Source organism: Zea mays, chromosome 1, assembly GCF_902167145.1.
Source record: "Zea mays cultivar B73 chromosome 1, Zm-B73-REFERENCE-NAM-5.0, whole genome shotgun sequence".
NCBI classification, from domain to species: Eukaryota; Viridiplantae; Streptophyta; class Magnoliopsida; order Poales; family Poaceae; genus Zea; species Zea mays.
Window position 1 is genome coordinate 68855831 of NC_050096.1, and position 17878 is coordinate 68873708.

The 17878-nt window shown below is 42.7% G+C and overlaps 1 protein-coding gene across 1 annotated transcript; it reads right to left on the bottom strand.

The window, feature by feature from the left end:
* Positions 1-12886: 12886 nt before the first annotated feature.
* LOC103635930 (2-isopropylmalate synthase A) lies at positions 12887-17403 on the bottom strand. Its single transcript, XM_008658304.3, has 6 exons — positions 16964-17403; positions 16563-16776; positions 16398-16478; positions 16176-16265; positions 15996-16082; positions 12887-15665 (listed from the first exon to the last, which is right to left on the bottom strand). The coding sequence occupies exons 1-6, from the start codon at positions 17146-17148 to the stop codon at positions 15621-15623; spliced, it is 702 nt and encodes a 233-aa protein (XP_008656526.1). The 5' UTR covers positions 17149-17403; the 3' UTR covers positions 12887-15620.
* Between the last annotated feature and the right edge of the window lie 475 nt (positions 17404-17878).

A 17878-nucleotide genomic window follows, 5' to 3' on the forward strand; every position in this document is an offset into this window, starting at 1 on the left:
TGAATGGAAAACGGCTTTTAAAACGAAATTTGGTTTATATGAATGGTTGGTTATGCCGTTTGGATTGACTAATGCTCCCAGCACTTTTATGCGAGTGATGAATGAAGTTCTAAGGCCCTTCATAGGATTGTTTGTGGTTGTTTATTTTGATGATATTCTTATTTACAGCAAATCTAAGAAAGAGCATTTGGAACATTTAAGTGTTGTTTTTGATGCATTGCGTGCTGCCCAGTTATTTGCTAACATGGAAAAATGCATCTTTTGTACACGACGTGTCTCGTTTCTTGGTTATGTTGTTACTCCACAGGGCATTGAGGTGGATAGCAGCAAGATTGCTGCCATTCGGGAGTGGCCTACACCGACGACGGTCACACAAATTCGGAGCTTTCTTGGACTTGCCGGTTTCTACCGCAGATTTGTTCGTGATTTTAGCTCCATTGCAGCGCCTCTACATGAGCTTACAAAGAAAGATGTGCCATTTGCTTGGAGTGATTCACAGGAGGAAGCGTTCAGCACTTTGAAAGATAAGTTAACCCAAGCTCCCCTATTGCAATTGCCTGATTTTAATAAGGTGTTTGAGCTTGAATGCGATGCTAGCGGTATTGGGCTAGGTGCTGTTTTGTTACAAGAAGGAAAACCAGTTGTTTATTTTAGTGAAAAATTAAGCGGTGCTAGTCTGAAATATTCTACTTATGATAAGGAGTCGGATTATAAAACTAATTTGTCAGCCGAAGATTAAAAGACGAGACGAATCTAGTCCAGTTGGTTGGGTCTATATTTCATACTTCTATTTAAAAGTCAAACGCTTGATGTGACCCGGGCTAAACTTTAGCAGGAGCAACCAAACACCCCCTTAATTTGCTAATTCCGCATACACCTAGACGGGACTAGCTTGCATTTGTTTGCCATATATATATTATTTGTTTTTTTTTCTAGTCCGATGATTGCATATACTAATTCTTAAAGAAAGTACAGAGTTGAATGCCTGCGCCCAATATGAAGGGATCCCTATATGAATTAGTAAGCAGAGATAGAGGGAAAGCAGCTTTCTTTCCTTTAAAAAAACGAACTAATTAAGGATCCACTAGATAATAGCAACAGTCCAAGGCTCCAACAAGTAGAAAACTGAATACTGACTGAATGCGAGGCACATGCGTGCGTACTGCGAGGTGTTGTCGCCATATCGAGCGTGTATTCCTCCTCCCTTTGTCTTGGGAACTAGCTCTCCCTACAAAAGTACGTGATAGCTAGGTACATTCCTTTTAGGGGGTGTTTGGTTACCCCAAACTAAACTTTAGCCCCTATCACATCGAATGTTTGAACCTCCGTTCCGGGTATTAAATATAGTCGGATTATAAAACTAATTTGTCAGCCGAAGATTAAAAGACGAGACGAATCTAGTCCAGTTGGTTAGGTCTATATTGCATACTCCTATTTGAAAGTCAAACGCTTGATGTGACCCGGGCTAAACTTTAGCAGGGGCAACCAAACACCCCCTATTAGGTAAAGATGTTTCCTGCTGGGTGTACCCTCGCGTATAATGTTGTATTGCATTTCCACTTACGGTTGTGTCTTGTGAACGAACTGAAACCTATCGTCGATGTTTCCAGCTGTACAAGGCGAAGAGCTACCCTCTCTATGTTTTGTCCAAATCATGTAATCCTTCACAAATCCTCGACATACCAGATGAGATATTATTTGTTCTCTATCATCAAATACAACAACCTTTTTGCAGTCCATACATGGACAATATATATACTTTGTCTTTGTTCTCTAAGCATAGTTCGTAGCGACATTAATAAACCTATGAACCTCGGATATGTATGATCGATCTAGCCTTGATAAGTTATACATCTAGGGTGCCCTCGCCATCATCACCTGTAAAAAAGTAACATAAACACACAAGGAACACAAATTGCACTAGTACAGAGAAGTTCTATAGTGGCGGTTGTAAACCAATTTATAGTGGCGTTTTTCGTAACCGCCAGTGCTAGGGGCCAGTAGAAATCATCATTTTTACAGGCGGGTAACTGAGGACCGCCAGTGAAAATCGATTTTCACTGGCGGTCGGCGTAATAAAACCGCCAGTGAAAATCGATTTTCACTGGCGGTCGACGTAATAAAACCGCCAGTGCAAATCGTTTCCAGGAAACATAAAACATATTTTAAAAATAGTTAAAAAATTTATTTTTATTAGGGGGGCCTCAGCCCACCCCACCCGCCCGTCTCCGTCGAAGTCGCAAGTCGCGGCATTTTTCGCGCAAAATTCGCGCGCTACGCGGTTGTTAGTATTCGAACCGTCGACCTCACCCTCGCGCGTACCCTAGTTTATCTTGTGTCTAGTTTGTAGTTGTTTTCTCCACATATTACAACCATTTGAGTGTAAATTGCTTATTTGAGACCCTAAACGAATTCAAATAAAAAAGTTGTCAACTACAAAGATAAATAACTTTTGAAGTTCTACAACTTTTATTTTGACACTTTTTTCATCCGAGGTAGTTTGCAAAATTTGAATTTTAAATTTGACATACTTAGATTCAATTTTTGAGAACCGAAATGAGTTCAAATAAAAAAGTTGTCAACTACAAAGTTTCATAACTTTTAGAGATCAACAACTTTTATTTTGGTGGTTTTGTCATACGAGGCCGTTTGAAAAACTCGAAAAATTAAGGATAAAAATGATTTCTAGTGGCGGTTCCTTAAGAAAACCGCCACTACAAATCATGGATTTCTACTGGCGGTTTTCTTAAGGAACCGCCAGTAGAAATACGATTTCTAGTGGCGGTTTTCTTAAGGAACCGCCACTAGAAATAACACAGTCGGTGGATAACCGAATCCGCCTGTAAAAATATATTGTCCCCGCAGGCTTTGAGCCTTTTTGTACTAGTGTTGGCAAGAGAAATATGAGCTTAAAAGTTTGCCAAAAACTACAACTGCTTAGGCGAAGGGTTTTTGACTTTCTCACGGTCTCTTTCTATAGAAGCGTTTTCAATACCCACCACAGCTTTTTCAAAAGACATAGCTTAACCAAACATAATCTACTTATAGATCATGCATGCATGCGTGTGTTTGGTACGGCTCCATGTTACCAATAAAGTCATTTTGTTCTTAAGCTTCGTTCATGAAAACTCAATCGATATAGATAAAGTTGTTTATCATAATATAGTTTCTCATAATAAGAAGAAATAAATAATATAACCGTAATGCCGTTCGTTTTTTTCTCTCCATTCAATTCTTTCACAGGGCAAGGGCATGGGCAGCACCGTGCATCCATGTTACTCAAGTACTACAAGTCGCCAGTTTGCTTACTTTTTAGGTCCCTTTTTAATTTCCTATTCGACCGATCTGTGTGATAAACAATTTACCGGTTAATTTTACCACTTTGGCCCTCAAACAAACTGGCTAATAAATTGACTAATTGTTAGCCGGGGGCTAGCAAACTGTTTGCCCATTAGTCAATTGACCTTGTTAATATATAGGTGCTAATAGAACGTATAAAGAGAAAAGACATATATATTAGCAAAGACTCCAAACATACCCTGGCTAATTGTTGCTAGCGAACTATTTACCGGGTAATTGTTAGCCACTGGCAAATAATTAGCCGCGAGGATCAAACATGGTCTTAGTCGTCGTTATTATTCCTTTAATTAATTTTACTAGAGGCACACACACAAATGTGAGGGTCATATCCTAATTTAATTACCATTAACTTCTTATCCATCTTATACAACCTACCACCCTGCCTTAGGTTATCAACCGTAGCTTTGCACCTGTTTAAATTACATATGAGTGGAACATCCTCAGTCCACATCATGTCAGAAACCCTTATATAAAAAAGTTTGGAAATAGTAGATAACACAACCATGAAGGGACGCCTAAACGCAAGATCATCATCAAGCTATTTTGCTGCAATCTTTTTTAATGTGAATAATAAGTGTCTTGGGCTTACAAAACCCATAGAACCTCTTTGATAGCGCCTTAATTTCTATGATCAGCTTCTTCCTTCTTATCAACATGTGGAGGACCAACCCCAACATTGGGTAAACCAAAGACACAATAAAAAAGAGGAATGGTCCATTTGTACACAAGGTTGACATTTCTCTTTGATATCCTAATTTAAAGTCATTCTAATAAGATTTTGTCGCGCGACACTGTCGCTCGTTCTAAAGTGTACATAAATTTGACACTAGATTGAATTGTTTATGTTGAGGTGTTTTTGGTGTCCCTTGGGGTCTGTATTGAGTTTTGAGAGTCAAGCCATGTGTGTTCTAGGTTGAGAATTTTTTGTGCCTCACATTCGTCGGATCCTTCGGTCACAAATAAATGATGTCACTAAATACCTTGATCTCTAGCTTTACTTTGATTTGAGAAATTACTTAGCAGTGTTCTTTTCTCTAACTATTAAAGCATGTCCATCGTGGATTCTTATAAAAAAGAGTCATATATCTATATGTTATTATCATGCATAAATATATAACTGATGAGTGATGCATGGCAACTTTGTCGGCAATTAATGTAGCTGTTAACAGCATTAAGGTGGTGGGTCTCCGGGAATACTTTTGAGTTCGGGGTATACTAGCCAAAAGATACAAAATTAACCGGTAACATACACATAAATACTAAGGACAAGCACCGTGTTAACGCTAACGACAAACACAAATGGAGGATCAAGGCTAGGATTCCATATGTCGTACTATAACTGATAAATGGCAGCGAGCTGTCGTCCAACAACTCTGGTCAGGCTGGAACGTTCCGGTGACCTTGTTCGGTTAGTTCTCAATCCATATGAATTGAGTGAGATTAGATGGATTTAAATCGAAAGCAAGTTAAATCTCTTCTTAATTTTTTCCAATCTCATTCAATCCATGTGTAATGTGAATAATCGAACAAAGCCATAGTAAAATTCATTATGTATTTTCAACATATATACTAATTAAAGTTCATCCTTAGGGACATATATGATCTCATGCATGTTCCCACATCTCTAGCTAGCTAGGTTTATATGTCCTACATGCACATAATTAAGATGTAGTCCGTAATTTTTAACATACGTGTTAGAAAGCTAGTGCACGAGTATATATGGCATCTGGTCCTTCACCTCCTCGGCTCCTCCATGCATGTCCTTGTATATAGCTTGCAAAAGAGAGGAGTTTAGTGTTGCTATCTGATTAATCCATGTAATCAAATATGACACTTTGTGCCCACCATGCACATGTGCCAGCAGGCTAAAGGTAGTTATAGTTATATATATGGAGTATATTGCAGCTCTAGTCGGCACACGCAGCTTCAGTGTACCTAGTACGATGCTATAAATAGCAACAAAATGAGCTCACACACATCAGCCCAGCCCAGCCACACCAGAGTTCACCCACCCTCATTCCGCCGCCGGCCGCTAGGTATCACCGGCGCCATTGTAGGCCGGCCCTGCTTCCTCTAGCTAGGTAGCTAAGCTTTGTACCATGGTCTTCTGTAAGGCTAGCAAAGCAGCCTTCATCCTGGTTCTCGTAATCCTCGTCTCCTCTAACCATATCATGATGTACTCTCGAGGCAAACAACCCCTCCGGGTGATGCATAGGAGGTTTAACCCTGTTGTCACATCATTCCGCTGGGGACACCATGGGGACAGCAATGACGACCCGAGGCGGCACAGTCTCGCCGGACGACGGCACCGGGAGCGGCGGCGTCCTCGGAGAGGACACCCGAGCGACGGATCCTGGACACAGCCCTGGTGCGGGCCATGCAGCCACCAACAGTGGGGTTGGGAGGAAGTTGCTTGGTTTTGTTGGTGTGTAACCTAGCTAGCTAGAAACTTGTCTATCTTCGTTTTTCTTATTCCTTCCACTGCCGGAATCCGGGCCTTTGCCGAGTGCTTTTTATCGGGCACTCGGTAAAGAAGACTTTGTCGAACGCCGCACTCGGCAAAGTCTTACGCTCGGTAAAGAGCTTATTTACCGAGTGCACGACACTCGGCACAGCCAAGCACTCGGCAAAGACTGCTTTGCCGAGCGTCCAACACTCGGCAAAGATGACTCTCGGCAAAGGGCCGTTAGCGGCCGTCTACAGCTGACGGTCGTCAGTCTTTGCCGAGCGTCAAATATCTGGCACTCGGCAAAGAAAGTCTTTGCCGAGTGTCTTCTGTAGACACTCGGCAAAGCATATTTTTATTTTTTTAATTTTGGTTACCAAACTTTTTGTGGTATGTTCCTACACTATGTAGACCTACATGTACCATTTTGGGACAATTATAACAGTGTTTTCTATAGCTAGTAGATTTAGTTTGTTTATTTGAATTTCTTCGAAAAATTCAGATTTGAACTGCAGGTCACTCGAAACTTGGAAAACCGTGCATGCAAAAATGATATCCATGCTACTTAGCACAAGTTACGACCGATTTCAGGAGCGGGCTGGAAACTTCGAGCACCATGCTCACTCAACATGACCGTGAACTTGCCATCCAGGTGTTTAAAAATTGTATAAAACACAAACAGAGTCAGAAAATCATGAAACCTGTCCACGTGTCATGATATCATAGTAGAGGTTGTGATAAAAATTTGAAAAAGTTTCGAAAAAGCTGTAACGCACTATGTGTACAAACCTAAGAGATCCACATTGAAACTCTATGATTTCATGTGTAGTTCTCTCAGGTTTCTACACATAATGTCTCACAAATTTCTCCAAACATTCTAATTTTTTTATCACAGACTCTACATATGATATCATGACACGTGGACAAGTTTCATGATTTTCTAAGTTTGTTTGTGTTTTATAAAATTTTGAAACAGCTGTATGGCAAGTTCACGACCATGTTGAGTGAGCATGGTGCTCGAAGTTTCCGGTCCGCTCCTGAAATCGGTCGTAACTTGTGCTAACTAGCATGGATATCATTTTTGCATGCACGATATTCCAAGTTTCGAGTGACCTGCAGTTCAAATGTGATTTTTTCGAAGAAATTTAAATAAACGAACTAAATCTACTAGCTATAGAAAACAATTTTCTAATTGTCTCGAAATGGTACATGTAGGTCTATATAGTGTAGGAACATACCACAAAAATTTTGGTTGGAAAAATTAAAAAAATAAAAATGTACTTTGCCGAGTGTCAAGAAATAACACTCGGCAAAGAATTGTAAAAGTTTATTTGCCGAGTGCCGCCCAGTGGACACTCGGCAAAGGCTTCTTTGCCGAGTGTCAGCGATCTGGCACTCGGCAAAGAATATTTTAAAATTTTTAAAAAATCTTTGTCGAGTGCCAGATCGCGGGCACTCGGCAAAGTCAGGAAATAAACTACCGGTCGTTCTTCTTTCTCCTTTCTCTTTTCTCACGCTCTCTTCTTTCTCTTTTTTCCCCGCCGCCGCGCCGTCTCCCGCCGCCGCGCCGTCTGCCCCTCCCCATGCCGGCACGCCGCGCCCCCCCCCCACTCAGGCGCCCGCCCGCCTGCTCGCCGCGGCGGCCACTCGCCGCGCCGGGCCCCCTCCCCACGGTCGTGCCCGCCACGCCCGCCGCACCCGCCTCGCCGCACCGTCGCGAGCTGTGTCCTCGCCGCACCGTCGCGAGCACCGTCGTTAGCATTTTTGTTAGGTATGTTAGTTTTGTTGCTAGTTGTTTGTTAGTTTTGTTAGCATTTTTGTTAGGTGTGAATATCGTGAATATGAATGTGATAAATGCGAATTTGATCGGATGTGATGAATGTGAGTTGAATATGCAGGTTTTAGTATCCTCCCCGTGCAGGGGAGGTGCTGTCAAAATTTATACTTAGTTATTTAGTAGTTAGTGGGTAGTATTAGGTGGTTAGTATTTAGTCGGTTGTGGTTATACTTATAGTTATCTATCTAGTTATTAGTGGGTTGTGGTTAAGCAATAACCATCCATAGTGGACATTGAATATTTAATTCGTGTTTCAAATACTTGTGTTAACATACTTGTGATTCTTTTTTACAGAGAAGATACTTGTCTTCCTAGCCGCTGCGGGTCTGCTTGCACCGCGTCGCGTCGCCACTGCACCGACCCGCCACAGCCCCACTAGCCTGACTCCACCGCCACCCTAGGTATAACCTCTATTTCCGCATCATGGTCGTAGATCACGTAACCCAGTTAGGCGTCTCCCATTCGAAAGTGATACGGTGTAGATATGCAGATCTTTGCATATCTACAAATGTATCAGTTTCGAATTGTCCACGTTTTTTGGACAGCCCGCGATTTGAGATAGACTTAACCGAAGCGATCGGAATGGAAGTAGATATTGAAATGGTTGTTGATGAGGAGGATGATGAGGTGCAAAATGAGAATGACTTAGAAATGCTTGAAGGCAATGCCAATGACGAAATTGCGCCTTCAGATGGTGTTGACTATGAAATGGTTGATAGTGATGATGACACTTATGATCCGGCTAACCCAGACACATATGAAGATTATTTTTAATCGATGTAATGCTATATTTCATTTATTTTGCATATGTTTCTAAATACATATTACATGTGCTTAATTGCTTACTCTTAATTGCAGGTTGTTGGACAAAGATGGTGGGCGGTGGGACGAGGACGAGGAGGGGGAGGGGGAGGAGGAGCACCCGTAGGACGGAGGAGGAGGCGCAGCAGGACGACGCCGTACAACAGCAGGTGGAGCAGCAAGTCGCTGTCGATGCGGCGCAGCAGGACGACGACGATGCGGCGCAGTAGGACGGCGACGATGCGGCGCAGCAGGACGACGACGACGACGCCGCTCAGCAGGACGTCTCAGGTTCTGGCTCCTCAGGTTCGAGGAGCATCTACCTGCGAGGTCCCGCGAGTCTCCCTCAGCGACCCATACTTCGTGACAGACGTCCGCTGATACGACCCGATGGAGAGAGGTAGGTAACTTTAGATGTTGTTGCTGCTTTTTCATATTATATGTTCAAATTAACAATAGAAACTAATACTTTATCTTAATCACTTGGAAAGGTCTTGGAAGGTTTTGGAGAGTGCAGGGGGTCACGGCCGCAACCCCAATGGCATCCTCGACCTTCTATGCAGGGAACACTTCCCTGGACTTGTCGAATACGCCGGAGTGACGAGCCCAGCCTACACCTTTGACCACTATGTCGTCGCCCCCGATGCAGTAGATCGGGACGGCAGAGAATTCAACAACAAGGTGGAGCGGGTGAAGCAAGAGTTGTGGGTAAGTCTTCCTCGCACTATATTGTTTAATAAGTCGCATTTGTTGCATATTCTTGAAATAATGTACGGATACATCGTCTTTGTATGTAGGATTTCTTCAGATGCGAGGCTGGATACGAGGCCAGGGCGGATGTGGTGGCTACCACGAGCTGTAAGAAGCTCATCGTGGACATGCACTACGAGGCACGCATCCAGGCCATCGTCACTTACCACGGCTCCGTCCTTGGGGAGAAGGTGAGCAAGAAGGACGCCCGAACCATGTCGTTGACTCCGGACCAGTACTTGCAGGTAAATACAAAACTTTATTATTGGTACTAAATATGCTTAATTTTATCTTCTGATATGTCGTGTACTTGTATTTTTTTAGATGATTCCTCATTGGTGCGCCGCGCATCCTGAGTGTTGTGAGCAGATGGTGCAGAGGTGGTGCTCGGCTGAGTGGGACGAGGCACACAACGCTAGCCGGGAACGGCGTTTGATGATGCAAGGTCCCTCCCACCATCAAGGCAGCCGCAGCCTGGGCAAATACGCGGAAGCATGGGTACGCGCTCTTTTTTATTTAGGTATATAACTTTCGATTAGACATGATTTCTAACCATCTCGTTGGTTATCTCGCAGTCGGCGGCACATGGTGGCGCGCCTTGATCCACGTTCTCGGCATATGCTATGGCCCACAAGGGGAAGGCGACGTCCGACGTCACCTACAACCCAGATGACGGGCCTGAGGCGTACACCAACCCCGCCGTCCACAGCCGCCTCAGTGAGTACACCGCCATGGCCAAGGAGGTCCACGGGCCAGATTACGATCCGAGGACTGAGGACATCGACGGAGATGTCCTCATGAGGGTCGGAGGAGGCAAGAGGCATGGGCGGTACTGGATTGCCGACGGGGCAATCGACTCGTCCTCCACTCCCACTCTATCTCAGGTGCGAGCTAGGAGCACGAGCGCGAGCCCAGCCATACGACCTCGGCAGGACAGCTCACAGCATCGTATCCAGCAACTCCAGGTTATTCCTTATCTATTCATCGTTCATTGATTATTATATATCTTCTCTTTGCATTATCGTAACATTAGGGCGAAATATTACAGACTCAGCTAGATGATGAGAGGAGGCAACGTGAGGAGCTGGAGAAGAGGATGGCGGAGATGTTCGTGTACATGCAGAGCCTTGGCGCTGCACAGGGTCATGCTCCACCACCTCCGTTGTTCCCTGCAGCTGACCCTGCTGAGTTCACTACTCCTGTGAGTATCAAAATTTTAGTACTGCATGATATATATTCATATGTTCTCACACATGCAATCTCTTCTCTGTGCAGGGTCAATCGGCGGCGTCGAACAACCCTCATGCTTCGTCCAGCCCTTCGCCGAACCAGTCCAGATGCCCACCTCGTTGATGACCTGTTTTGTGATGATCCAGACTTATATTTGTGAGTGTTGGTGATGTTAGTTATACTTGGTCTTGTGAGATACTTATTGAGACTTATGTGCTCTAAAACCTGATTTATGTGGTGATATTTGTGATATATATGGTGTTGATGATAAATGTGTTGATTCTGTGATGCGAATGATATATAATGTGATGTGAATGATATATATCTTTTGTTTGTTTGGATGGAACAGCAAAAACAAATAAAAAAGGGACTTCCTGGTCACTTTGTCGAGTGTAACACTCGGCAAAGGGTATCTTTGCCGAGTGTTATGACCTTGGCACTCGGCAAAGAAGGAAACCTGGGAACCGGTAAAGCCTTCTTTGCCGAGTGTTGTGGTCAAGACACTCGGCAAAGAAGCCACCTTTGCCGAGTGCCGCCCAGCGCACTCGGCAAAGGGACTGGCAAAGGGGCCCACTGGAGGACTCTTTGCCGAGAGCCAGTCCACTAGACACTCGGCAAAGAAGCCTCCTTTGCCGAGTGCCTACGAAAGCTCTCGGCACAGGGACTGGCGGTGGGGCCCACTGGAGCCGTCTTTGCTGAGCGCCATGATAGCAGGCACTCGGCAAAATTGGCCTCTTTGCCGAGTGCCGAAGAAGACACTCGACAAAGGATCTGTCACCGTCACTTGGCGCTGTGACGACGACTTTTCTTTGCCGAGTACCAAATGGCACTCGGCAAAGTCTTTGCCGAGTGCCCGACAAAAAGTACTCGGCAAAGAGGTCGTTGCCGATGTACAGTTCGCCGAGCGTTCTTTGCCGAGTGTTACACTCGGCAAAGTGTTTGCCGAGTGTTTTATATGTTTTGCCGAGTGCCTAAGGCACTCGGCAAAGGAGCTGTGTCCGGTAGTGTTCCTTGTTTTTCTTCTCTCCCCCTCTTTTTTCTTGAGCGACAAAAATCCAGTGTGTGTTTTCTTCTGTTCGCACAACGAATTTATTGCCTCATATATTTTACTGATCTCTACAATGGTTTATCCATTCCTTGTGTGTCTGTCAATCAGAATAGCCTACCGTACGTGTCTCCTTGGACCGGCCAGTGACGATCTCTTTATATATACAAGTACTAGTATAGTGCCCATGCGTTGCGACGGTATACAAATATAATGTCCAAACTTGGCGAAGACAATGCCCATGTCATTTGGGCCAGCCCAAGTCCATGCGTCCTACCAGATGTGATGCTGGAGATACTGTGTTTCCGATTCACTGCTAGAAGCAATCAGCATATGCAACAATCTTAAGAGCACTTAAGAGCTTTCTGTGTTGTGACAAACCACCTCTCATGGGACGACAAACATATACCAAAGTTACAAGGCTAGAGTTTTTGATGTTTGTCGTTCATATCTTTTAATTCCCGTGGAAACCCACATACACATACCTAGTAAACATATAAGAGCCATTGTAATGTTGTTCAGTTTATGACCTATGCAATAAACATAAAAGAGCAACCACACCGTTGTTCAAAAGCCAAACAGTACACCGTGAAAACCGTCCATTGAACAATCCAACCACTTGGTCCTTCGTAACAGGATAACATGAACTCAAATGCAAAATCAAATTTTAACGGAGTCTAGTATAGCTTCCTATATTAGCAAAATCATTCAAATTTCAGGCATTCCGCACTGCAAATACATGTAAAACAAGAAAATTGGGAGTCTATTTTTGGGAATTGTCAGTTGAGAAGTGGATTTCTTCGAGCGATTTACAGTATCTCTGTTTGTACATAAGCAACTCTTCTGTTCACGGATACAATCTCTCCAGTTACAAAAAGATCATCAGAACAAAACGTCTTCTGCTACATCATCTAAGAGCTATTGTCAAAAGTGTTGGTAGGAGGAAAAAAGGACCTAATCCTTTGGCCCATCAAGAACATATAAGAAGACAACCCAGAGCCTGCATAGTACTCTAGTAGCTTCTGAAAATTTTACTGCTACTATTACTTTATCATCAAGGTTGCTTTAGCAGTACAATGCCAGGACAAGTACAAAGAAATGAAACATGAAACAAAGTAGAAAAGAAGCCAAACGTGATGGTGAGAACAGAGGATCCTCCAGCTGAACACAAACCAGATCAAAATTTTCGAGAGGATTGCAGCACCCTAAGACCCCATGAGCCCTTGGATCGTGTATTGAAGAGACTTCGCCTAGTATTCCTTAAAAAGTAAAGCTTGTAGAGTCTTCATAACATTATAATTTGGATCCAACTTATGTTGCTAGCCCTGTAATAAAAATGAAAAGAAATGAAGAATCACAAACGGAAAAAGGAATGCCTGCAAAACATATTCTTGCAATTAAAGAGACAATGGTGTGATACACAAATAGACAATTACATAAAGCAGTTTATATAGCCACAGTGGAATCCCAACTGTTTACAAATGGACGCATCATCTTTAGCTGGAAATTAGACAAACAAAAGAACTATATGAGGAGCAACATGTAAAAGCAAGCCTAATTCTGATATACACACATACACAAACATACATACATATACATATACATATAAGGATCATAAATGGCACAAGGGTAATGGAAATAGTAGGGCCATGTCTCAGTTGACATTCGTGAAGCTTCATGATGCCCTTTTGACAAGTTCTTAAATAGAAGTTTAGCTTGCTGCTTATAGAAATCAGCATCCTTCTAATCTCGCCCATCATCCAACCCTTCTGCTAGTGGACATCCATTAGTGACACGAGCTATCATTGTTAGCTTCACCATGGTGTCAAGAAGGCCAGAACCACTATAAAGTACTCCCTCCGTCCAAAATTAAAATTTGTTTTACCTTTTTAGTGTATGTGTCCTATATATGTGTCAAGATTCGTTATCATACATATGAATATAAACATAAAAATCTAGAGCTAAAACAACTACTATTTTGAAACAGAGGGAGTATTGTACAAAAACCTACATAGCTGTAATGAAAAACATAAAATGGGTGCTCAAAAAATAAAAAACAATCCACTTCAATCGTATAACCATGAGCCTATCACAATATAAACCAAGACATCAAATTAGGAATAGAGTGTCATATAAACCCACCTTTAACTTCATTCGAAGGGAATGAATTGGATGGCTAGTGTTGTCTAGTGTTCTCGCAGTGCATCTTTTCATTGATCTCTCTTTATCAAGACGAATGCAACAACTACTCTAACAAGAAAAGAGTCTGATACAAGAGGGTGCAGGGTGATGGGTTGATAAAAATATTATTGATACATTCACAAGCTTTTGCAACGCACCAATTTGGCACAGTACAAATGTTCCCATGAAAGAGTAAACACAAAGACACTCAAAAAATCATGCCTAAATCTGAATAGTAAAAGCACACATGTACACACATTACTAATCATGAACACCCTTTTATTCTTTGGATCAATTATGATATTGTATACTGCCTCTGGTGGTAATCCTCCCTTAAATCTCAAATTGAGGTTGCAAAAGGAACCTTCTAGTACAGTCAGCTGTAAACATTTGATCATGTAAGAATAAGTTACTACATTGTATGAACATTCTTGAAGTAAACACAATCACATCTACTTCTAAAGCAACACGATAGATAGGTAAAATCACACAACCCCATCCTCAAGAACCTAGAAACAATTAGCATTGGTGCCTGACTGGTCGTTAAAGACTTAATCTGCTCAAAGGCTGCTATGATATGCTTTTCACAACTGAAACTAACTACAACCACATCAAGGACATACATTATGCTGTGACCAGAAGTCATTTTTATTGAGCAGCTCTCTCAGCTTCATATATCCGTCCAAGCTCAAGCAAATGGAAGGCAAGCATTGCCATATATGAAATTCTGATCAGGATTCTTTAGCAAAACATCATAAGCAATGAGTACCACAAATCCAGTGAACAAAAGAGCCTGATAAAAGCGGGTGGCAGGGTGCTGGGTTGATAAAAAAAATATTATTGGTACATTCGCAAGCTTTTGCAATGCACCAATTTGGCACAATAAAAATGTTCACAGGAAACGATGAAAAGGAACACAAATAGACATTATTTCTTTAACAAGAGACAATCGTGCAGTTATGGAACAATTGACATATAATACTCTCAGCAATTTGGATCTTACCTTTGATACAAAGATGACATTATTGATATTCCTTGGGAAGAATCAACACAAGTACCTCAAGCGAAAAAGAAATGCCACATCGGCTTCAACTTCCTTCAGTCAAGCTCAAAATTTGAAGCCCATAAATACATAGGAACCCCATTTGGCTTACTTGAACGAATTTTAGGGACAAATCTGGCTTTCCCATATCGAAGCAGATGAGATGGGCTCTCTTGAGAGGCAAGAGATCCCTGGGGAATTGCTTGAGAAGCTGCCCTAGACGACTACATTGTTTGCTGACTTCGCAAGTAGTAGAGGTCTATACCCTTCTAGTCCCCAAAATCAACAAATTATGGTATGTCAAACATTTATGACACTTAAGTAGTAGTAGAGATTACTCATAATATTGAAGGGTGATTTTATATTTCACATTGATATATTTTAATTTATTATTCTATAATACAATAATATTTACCAGGGTACGGCTCGCGAGCCCACTTCGAGCCGAACCGAGCTTCATTCTTGAGCTCGTGCAATGGACGAGCCAAACCGATCTCGATCAGCCATCGAGTCGCACCGAGCGGAGCCGCTCAGCTCGTTTCCAATCCTATATAGCATATCATTGCATAATTACTGAATCAGAGGCTATATGCCTGTGACATGACTTAAGTGTAATGATTTACATCATTACCCTACTACCAATACTTTTGTAACACTACCAATAGGAACATCGCCAACAGTTAATACCTATTTTGTAGCCAAATACATAGCATTCAAATCTAACATTTATGGCTCTTTAGTTAGAGGATGCATGCCATCAAACAAAAGTAAAAAGTAGAAAGTCGGTAAGAGAAATCTAATTGAGAGACATCACAGTAGAATATTGGAGAAAATGAAGTCTAAATCAAGAGGGTATGGGTAGGTTGCATAATACCTGAGTTTCCCAAGAACAATACCAAATTAATTTGCACGTGTTAAACCAATATCATCAGGATATTATTTCATATGTTCCTTTATATTTAAGCATTCCATCCTGTAAAAAATATGATAAAATAAAAGAAAAGTGAACATGAATAACTATTCCAATCTATAACCAACACAGTTTATAATTATCATACATCATTGAGATCATCAGTTAGACAGTTACAAAAAAACTATATATATCTCAGAGGTTCAGAACAATGATGCAAGGTGAAGTCGTCATTGATCCATCACAAAGCAAAGGTGAAAATAATTATCTAAAAGTTGAGAACAAATTACTAAAGAAGCAAAAAGGATCAATACTAAGGATTTCGAAACAATCAACCCACCACAACTACAATCCCAAAAGGTTCATGGCAGCAAAGGGACTGAATATGTTTACCTGATGAATTCCACTTTCATGGGCAAAGGCATTGGCACCAACAATAGCTTCATGTGGTTGTACATGAAGTCCATTGTGCTCTTGTACCTAGAATAATTAGAGCATTTGCGCCAGAAATTTCAGTCATCTGAAAAATTCAAGCGAGATAGAAAAGGAAACAAACAAGGACAATTATTGTACCATTTTGCTTGTCAAAGTAATATGTTGGGAATTTATTCCCGTATATAGACCATCTAAGAGCTCCTGACGACATTTAATTGCCATGACAACCTGAACAGGAGATCAGAAATATTAGGCATGCAAAAACACTCTATCAAATCAATTCAGATTCCTTTCGAAAATCCATCATAAATTACTTCATAAGGTATATCATCATATAATATGGCAAGTACATGAGCTCACCTCTTCCAATGAAGCATTTCCAGCTCTTTCACCAATACCATTAATAGTCACCTCTAACAGTCGCGCTCCTGTATGAGCACCCTAAAGTGTAAGTCAAATTAGTAACCCGGTTAAAGATTAAACCAATGATAATAAAATAGAATCAAATAAGGAGAAGGTATGTACCGCTAATGTGTTGGCAGTTGCAAGGCCAAGGCCATTCTGGCAATGAGTGGAAATGATGGCATTTTCAATTCTAAGAGTGTTTTCCTTTATGTCAGAAATTAACTTCCCAAATTCATAAGGAAGAGTGTATTCGACAGTGTCTGGGATATTAAGAGTGGTTGCCCCAACTTTTATGACTTCCTCCAGTATATGGTACAAGAATTCTCGATTTGACCTGGATGGTAATTGGGAAACTGAAATCTATCAGGCCGCAGCCTTAAGCGCATCAGGGGAAAATAGATCCTTTGTCTGTGAATTAGTACAAAGGTTTAAGGTCATCCTATGATGATCTAACATTTTGCATTTCATTTGCGCAAGTAAACCGGCCAGACGAACCAAGATAAAACTGCAAAGAGACGTACATGTCGGCATCCTCAGGTCTGAACTCGACATCGGCGCGTACTAGGGGGCAGAGCTGGAGAAGGGCAGCTCGTGTTGGCCACCGAGGTGTCCTCCTAGAGAGAGGGAGATGGGACGGGCGACGTCGGCGTTCAGGTCGGCTCCGGAGAGGACGCAGGAGTGACGCAGCGTGCCCCTTCGAGGTCATCGTGCGACGCTGTGGTGAGGGTTGGGGTAGAGGAGCCCGCGAGGCTGGAGGAGACCAGCATAGGATGCCAGAGCCGTGCAGATGGCGGCGTGGGGAGAGAACGTAAGGGGGGTGGGAATCTCGTGAGGAGCGGACGAGGTTTGGAGGCTAGGGTGTCGCGGGGGCGGGGCAGGCGGGGGCATGGCGTGCGGCTGATTGAAGGGTGCAGATGGAGGGGATTGCGGGCTCGGGGGCAAGATGGCGGGGCGCGGTCCCTTGGGGGCGAGGATTGCGGGCTCACGGATGGAAGGGCCACGCGCGGTTTACGGATGGAAGATTCTACCATAGATGGAAGTGGGCGACGCGGTTTCTGGGGCGGACGGAGCGCGGAGGGAGCGTGGGAGGGGCGCGCTGAGATGGCAGGCGGGCGCAGCGCGTGGGGAAGACGACATCGATGGAAAGGAGCGCGGCGGGCGGGCGGGATGCGAAACCGGTAGAACCGTGCATCACTGGCCAATGTGGACACCTACGATAGACACTTAAGTAGTAGTAGAGATATGGGGTACAATAGAGTTGATTGCAATATAATGCAGTTGTAGCTGTTGAAGAAATAGTCATTTTCAGTTTTAATTTAATCCAGAAAATCATACTGATGTATGTGACGATATGTATGTGTATATGTGTATCACTACCCACATAATCAGTAAATAACAATAAAATATTCACAAATACAAAGAACAGATTGTACCCT

Bases quoted from the DNA above. Each gene is read 5' to 3' on its own strand.
- LOC103635930 (XM_008658304.3), bottom strand. From the start codon at position 17,148: ATGACCTCGAAGGGGCACGCTGCGTCACTCCTGCGTCCTCTCCGGAGC. The intron at 16,083-16,175 runs GTACAATAATTG...TAATTATTCTAG, and splicing joins TTACTTTGACAAGCAAAATG to GTACAAGAGCACAATGGACT. The intron at 15,666-15,995 runs GTAAACATATTC...TATTTTTTACAG, and splicing joins ATGAAAGTGGAATTCATCAG to GATGGAATGCTTAAATATAA.